This window comes from Puntigrus tetrazona, chromosome 13 (genome assembly GCF_018831695.1).
Source record: "Puntigrus tetrazona isolate hp1 chromosome 13, ASM1883169v1, whole genome shotgun sequence".
NCBI lineage: Eukaryota > Metazoa > Chordata > Actinopteri > Cypriniformes > Cyprinidae > Puntigrus > Puntigrus tetrazona.
Window position 1 is genome coordinate 8,053,566 of NC_056711.1, and position 7,545 is coordinate 8,061,110.

At 37.7% G+C, this 7,545-nt stretch overlaps 1 protein-coding gene across 1 annotated transcript; it reads left to right on the forward strand.

Annotated features, from left to right (window-relative positions):
• The first annotated feature begins 1,643 nt into the window (after nucleotides 1-1,643).
• myoz1a (myozenin 1a) lies at nucleotides 1,644-7,344 on the forward strand. The gene is made up of 6 exons (XM_043255249.1): nucleotides 1,644-1,807; nucleotides 3,126-3,222; nucleotides 4,775-4,962; nucleotides 5,184-5,445; nucleotides 6,084-6,264; nucleotides 6,389-7,344. Exons 2-6 carry the CDS (start codon nucleotides 3,135-3,137, stop codon nucleotides 6,621-6,623), a joined length of 954 nt encoding a protein of 317 aa, XP_043111184.1. The 5' UTR covers nucleotides 1,644-1,807; nucleotides 3,126-3,134; the 3' UTR covers nucleotides 6,624-7,344.
• Nucleotides 7,345-7,545: the final 201 nt, after the last annotated feature.

The window sequence follows — 7,545 nt, forward strand, 5'->3', positions numbered from 1 at the left end:
CATAATGTCTCTGTCTCATGGGCATCGACAAACGCAGACACGATCCCAAATGTCTCGCATGAATACTTAAACCTGAAGATGTCAGAGTTACTTTTTACAAAATAAGAAACAAATGTTTAATTATTCTGATTAAGAAGGCCAAGCTCATTTAAATGCTTGTTTATAAATTTGACAGTCTGTAACATGTATCCCAATAATTAAAAAAAAAAAAAAACATTTTCAGCGTCGAAGTGTTCCTTTTAGAAAGACTGAACATGGTTTGTGGAGTGAAGATGATCAACCACCACATGGGGGCGCTTGTGTCTTACTTTTCATAATAGAAGTAACTCTAATGGAAACGTGACTGTATTTATTTTTTTCTTTATTAGTTTTTTTTTTTTTTTTTTTTGTGAGGACTTGCCACATTATGCTATTTTCTTCTATTCTGACTTCTATTCTTACCTAACAATATTTTCTGTCCACAAAACCTTAAGCCACCCTTAAAACCCAAGAACAGACTGACAGAAATCTATTTTTGCATGTTTACATTTTTAGATAAACATCAAGTATTTTTATACTTTTTTCTCCTTTGTAGGTACTGAGAAATGTCAGATTTGACCATTCTTGTGGGGAAATTGACCATCCTTGTGTAGGATAAAGTTCAAGTGCACTCTTTTACAATTATTATACATTGAAATCATAATAAATGTATACGCAAGTGTATAAGCAACAACAAATGCGTTTACTAAAACTCAGTAGTGGTGAAGCGTTGTATTGCACACTGCTGGGTGAGTGGACTACAGCTGAAGCTGGCACCATTCTCATGCATATGCTGTCCTCCTATATTTAGGCCTGATAATGTTCAGGCACTTTTTATGGCTGCTCCACGCTTTCCCTGCTTAGATTCCATTTATGAGTGGTTCCTTCCTGAATTGACAAAGATAGAGAGAATCTGACGAGTTCTCAGGTTCATACGGTGCAAATGATGTGGGTGAGAAAAAGCGTTATAATAAGCATTGTCTCTAAAACAGGTGGGAAAATGTCACCTGAAATGGCAGAGAATTTATGAAGAATGAAAGAATTATATCTGTCTATATATATATATATATATATATATATATATATATGTGTGTGTGTGTGTGTACAAAAATATCGGGGCAAAATTCCTTCTTTGATTAAAAAAGATAACTCTGCTACCTTTAAATTAGAACCAAGCGTAAGTTGAGAGATTGCGCATTTGTGAATTTGCCAATAATTTTCTCATTTACACTACAGCTATTTAAAACCATGTCATGTTAATGTAACATTGGCTGCCCTGTCCAGCACGACCCCTCGGAGTGCTTAAATCATTATCATAAAAATAAATTTAGCACGGTTATGGGGCCCACTATTGGATTTAAAAAGTGAAAATCCTTTGACGAGTCATAGGTGATTAACGAAAGGAGGAAAAGTGCAAATCTACCGCAGCCCTTTCGCCCTGTGAAGTTATTTGATAACTATGTGCAATCACCCGGTCTCTCTCCTTCTCTCTATATTTAGCCAATGAAGCATCTGCAAGAAAGATATTAGTCTCTTGATATTCCCATCAGCAAAGTGCTGTGCAGACCAAATGGGCCCCCTTACCCCTCACTCCCCCTTTCATACTCGGACTCTCCCTCCCCCCGTGAAGATCTGCCATCCAAGTCCCAACTGGATTTTGCACGCCTTGGGTTCTTGGTCCAGCCACAGGTCAAAGGTACCCTGGAACTGGTAAACTTCTTAGCAACAACCCTTTTCCTATTTTCACTGTACCTTTGAGACCACTTCCTGTAAGCAGTCTAGAGCCTTGGTAAGTGGATTATGTGATTTTGTTCTGTCACTTTACTAATCGCACACACCGTTCAACTAACAGCTGCATGACGGCAATGAAAACATGACCAGCAGTAACTCCGGTTGCTGGTGGCATACCCACTCTAAAAGTTTGCAAGCACTGACGGCACATTCTCATTTCGAGTTTGAATTGATTGGAATAATCAAGTGCTCCGACGGCTTTTTGCTGCCAGAAAGTGGGAATGTGCTAAACGCTCCCACCCGACCTGGCTGATGATTTTATGTGGAATGCAAAGCCTGTACTGTCCAGCTGGGGGAACTTAAGCCCGGTGGAGCCCAGCTCGTGGTTATTTTACAGGGTGGGTCGTGCGCCCCCCTCGTCTCACCACACACCAGTCCATGGTGTCGTTTCAGTTTGAGGGAGATTTCCCATTTCTACAAAGCATTAAGTAACAGCCTTACGTGTGTTTATGCGTGTGCGTTTGTGACCAATCCTGAGTATCTGACAATAAAAACCAATGCCATGACTTGCCACTAAAAGGTCTTGCTTTAAAAATAGCCGTACTGTATTGAGTTACAGTCAAGTCAACGCAGTGTTTGCCATTAACAGAGCCTTAAAAAATAGCAGATACACTGTGTGCAGGGAAGCGAATGAAATAAGAATGAAAAGATGCCATTTAATTGGACCTCCGTGTCCAGGCTTTAAAAGAAAAAATTGGCTTAACTGTATTAATTATAAGTGCTTTTGTTTTTTTTTTAACTATGGCATGAAGAAAAATGGAACATGAAAAGCTGGATATTTTTTAGCGTTTGTTTCAAGTCCGTAAATAGATTGCGAAATTTGGATGGAATGTTTTGGAGTGAGACGAACAAAGTAACAGCATAAAATGACATAAATCATATGCAATAATCAGCCGCTAATATTTATTGATGTCATAGCTGTTTATGTTCTAACAAAAAATGATGTAGCTACTCGAGAAAGGATATCATTATCAAATAGCTTTTTTCATAATATTCATATCCGGAAACTGTATAAAATAAAAAAAAAAGCCCTCTGAACAAATCAAACACTGTGGTGAATTATATGCATACATCTATTCATACATCTACTTGATCTTGGAATGTGAGGAACGTGAGGTCATTCATTTCTACACTCAGCAAGTGTCTGTTCTAAATGTATTATTCCTCAGGGACTAACCGTGTGATCTGCAGACTTTGCTTACACCACAAAAAATGATACCTGTTCATTTACTTTCAAACAGAAGCTACTGCTAAATGACAAGACCGAGAAACATTTTAGTATATAGTTAAACCTGCTCTGATCTCTGTTTTCCCAGTCTGGAGTCATGCCTCTGTCAGGAACACCAGCACCACCCAACAAGAGGAAAAAGCCCTCCAAGATCATCACTGACCTCTCACACATAACCCAAGATGGTAAAACGGCCACAACTTCAGCAACTTTCCATACATCCAAAATATCAGACAGGTTTAAAAATGTGACCTGGGATAACTGATTGATTGTCAGGCATGCTGTCTTCTGTTTTAATATATTTTAAAATGAAATTTATTTAGAATTTTCAGCAGCCATTACTCTAGCCTTCAGTATCTCATGATCCTTTAGAAACCATTGCTGATTTGGTGCTCAGCTAGTATAGGTAAGAATAATGGTAATTAATATTATTGTGAAAAAGACTGTTTGAAAACAGAATTTTTCAAAAGAAATATATTTACATTATTAATCTTTAGATTTAATTTAATGCATTTTTATGAAATCCTATTTAAACCAAACTTTTGAAATGGTTTCACATTTTCCACAAAGATATTAAGCAACACAACCGTTTTCAGCGTTGATAACAGTAAGAAATGTCCTTGAGTACCAAATCAGCGTAAGAAATAAAATGCTTTTATATTGCAGCAACATTTCAGAATAACATACCGTATGTTTCTGGCTATGATATTGTGGTCTGCGATTAAATAGCAGGTATTTTTCATATAATTAAAGAGTGTGTTTGTTTAGTCTTTCTGCCAGGTGAGATGATGTCTTCTTTGAAACATGTCATTAGCGAGCTTAGACTATGAACATGCCACAACAAAGATAGCACACAACCTGCTCAATTGCCTGTGTTGGCAGTGTCACTGTTTATTGGGAACATCATCTTCATTTCAGGCCCTGTCACTAAGGTTTCATGCGTCTGGATTTAATATGTTTTAATGAGGAGTAATATGTCAGCAACATGCATCTTGCAGATTTCATAGATGAAATGTCAGCCGTGTCTCTGATTGTTGCTGGAGCACCTCTCCCTCCCTTTCATCATTATAATCATGGGACATTTACTCCACTGAAAGAACATTGCATAAGTGTCTCCAGCGGAAATTAAGTCTAATTGATATGTTTTTTCATGCTTTTGAATGTGAGGGAAAAATTATTCTTGTGGAAGAATGAAAAATCTGTGAAAGAGTGGAGAGGCTCTTGCAAACCTGATGCTTGTTTATATGTTTTTCCTTCAAAAACATTATTTGGATATGAGGAAACTGTTTCTTATTCCATACAGGGATGCTATATCTAATAGAGGAATAGGCTTGATCAAGTTGAAATGAGTTTATTGTTTATATTAATACTGTTATGAACATTTCCAAGGAACTGCGTTTGTTATTCCAGCACAAAATAGTGGGTGGTAGGATGACTAATAGCTATTTAGTTACTGTTATGATTACAATGCAGGAAAAAAGATACATCTGTATAAATATGAATGACGACACTTGATAGGCCTACTAGGAAATCTGGGACATTTTTTTTTTCCAAACATAGTCTGATAAAGCAAAGTTAAAATACACGTGAACCAACAGAGTATTACAGTGCTGATTTCACTTTATAGTATTATACTAGTTTGTTTGATACGTTCAAGCTAAAAACTGAATGTCTTTTAATGATACATCAACATTAAACGAGCACAGCAGTGAATAATGTTTTTTTTTTGTTTTGTAGAGTATGAATCAGAGCCTGAGGCCTCAGAGTTTGACCTGGGGAAAAAGATCAGGGCACCCAGGGATATCATGCTGGAGGAACTATCCCTTATGAAAAACAAAGGCTCCAAGATGTTCAAGATGAGGCAGCTTCGTGTGGAGAAGTTCATCTACGAGAACAACCCTGACCTCTTCAGTAGTGAGTCCATGGTAAGGCAGGCTAAGAGCTATCAACATATATGTATTTGTCGTCACATTATTTGCATTAAACGATCATTGTTCCTAAATCTCAGTTCTTCATCGCTCAGTGTTCTCTGTTGCTCTTATTCTGAGTCTATATTCCGGTGACATTATTATGTCTTTATTTAAACGTATCTATGGTTTGAATGCTGATTTGGAAACTCTTCAATTCATTATGACGTTACTCAAAGGACAACCTCCAGAAGTTCGTGCCCAGCCTGGGGGGCCAGATGATGGATGTTGGTGGGCGCCTGATTGGTGGACATATGGCTGGCCAGGCTGGTGGGGCCGGTTATGCACCAGTGCCTCCTCCTAAACCCGGAAGCTATGGAAAGGGATTAGGAGGTGGGCTGCAAGCAGGTGGGCTTGCTGGAGATGCTGGTGGTGCTGGAGGTGCTGGAGTGGCAGGAGGAGCAGGGGAAAAGGATGGTGTGTCAGGAGATGCCTCACAGAGTGAGTAGGGACCCAGATGGAGACCTTTATACACTTGCCAGCTCACCCACACTAGAAGCCACGGAGACTCGCCATTAAACTTGTGTTCAACAATGTTATTATCAATAAATAAACTAAAAGTACACTGTAAAAAAAATTACTAGCAATTTTGTGCCAGGACATTATGCATTTATTTTTTGAAAATTACTGTTAACCATAAAAGACAATATAATGAAGTGCAAAATTTAAAATACAGGAAAAAACGCCTGTAATAATAAATAAATAAAAATTCGTATTTCTTTTCACAGTTAAAAAACAATTACACAATTAGAAATGTTTCTTTGGCTTAAAAATTAAACTGAAATAAAAAAGAAGATTCAATACATCAATATCTTATACAAATTACAAGCATACAATCAATTACATGCCTAAAAAAACCCTAAGATTAAAATAAGCTATTAATGAAAACTATATAAATAATATTTATTAGTTTAAGATGAAGCTAAACTCAAATTAAAATGAAATCTGAATAGTAATGTTTAAAAGTGTACAAAAAATACTATATAAAGCTTTAGTTAAAATGAACCATGCTTTTAACTAATGTTACACTTTTACTAATGCAATGCAGTTACTTTCGATCCGATTGTATTTCTCTGTAGGTGAGGAAAGTTCTAAGGCTGCTCTGGAAAAGGCAAAGAAGAGGGCCGCATATGTGAAGACATATGTTTCCCCCTGGGAGCGGGCTATGAAGGGCAATGAAGAACTTATAGCAACAATGAAGACTCAAATGCCTGGACCCAGCTCTCAAAAGGAGCTGTGCAAATATAAGTGCTTCAACAGGTGCAGTTACATTTCTTCATATAGGCTGGGCAATCTGCCTCTTTTCTTTTCTAGTGCATGCAACAATTAACATTTTTTAAACCTATGTTTTTGTTTTGTTTTTAATTGGTCTCTCTCTTTTTAGGAGCGCTATGCCTTTTGGAGGTTTTGAGAAGGCCTCTCAGCTGATGACCTTCCAGCTGCCAGACATTGAGGTGGCCGCTGAGGAGCCTGAACCTGCAGTGGTATACCACCATGACATCGGCTCACGACCCTCCTTTAACCGCACACCCATCGGCTGGGGGGGTAGCGCTGAACCAGGCAGCATTCACATGGAGTTGGATACTATACCATTTGATGGGGAGACTGATGACCTGTGAATCTACGACCCTAAAAAGAAAACAAAAAAAACCCGAATGAATGCCTGTCCTAATTACCCTGCACTCTAAAAACAGACAACACATACCTATGCACACAGTCACAATGCACCAAAGCACCAGGAGGACATCAAGAGTATGTTAATGGGAAAACCTCTCTCACTGTACTCTCAATGTGAGCTTTAAACAAAGAAATACATATTTGTGGAGAAATTTTATGCATGAAGCATATCAACGTAAATGAAGTTGTTAGGTGGAGACCGAAGTTTTGATTCATTTGTTATTTTGTCGGCATGTTGCACTTTAGAAGTGAACAAATGAGCATAAAGTGCCTTGGGCAACGATGTCCGGTTAGCATTGAGCAGTGATGGACTGCTTGGCACGTGCTTCTTTTTTCTGTCACTTAGATAACGGTACACAGCTTTGACTGCATAAATTGCGACCTCGCTTAAAATAAGCTAACGTCCCACTTTACCATTTCATTAGTGTCATTTACATGAGTAAATACTGATCATCAAGTAGTTATGGTTATAATAATGTTGTGTGGAACATCTTACACAGTATTGTTGTCTCTGCTGTAGTAGATTAGTATTATTACATGTAATACGAGCGCTTTATGCATATTATTATACCACTCATATCACAAACATTAATCCAAAAACTCTAAACTGCTGTCTTCACAACACTACATGCCCATTCTTTAATAAAAGATCGATTGCTTATATTTCTGTTGCTGTCTTTTGTGAATATACTGTGTCATTTGTTAGTATAAATTAAAATAGGAAGGACAAAGTGGGTCATAAGTATACTTGCCTGTGTTTTATGGCACTAATGCTAACCACAGCCAGCAGGTTGCATGCAATCTTTCATGAGGACTTCCATAATCACTTTTATGAGCCAGTTCTTTTTAGTGAATGAAAAATGT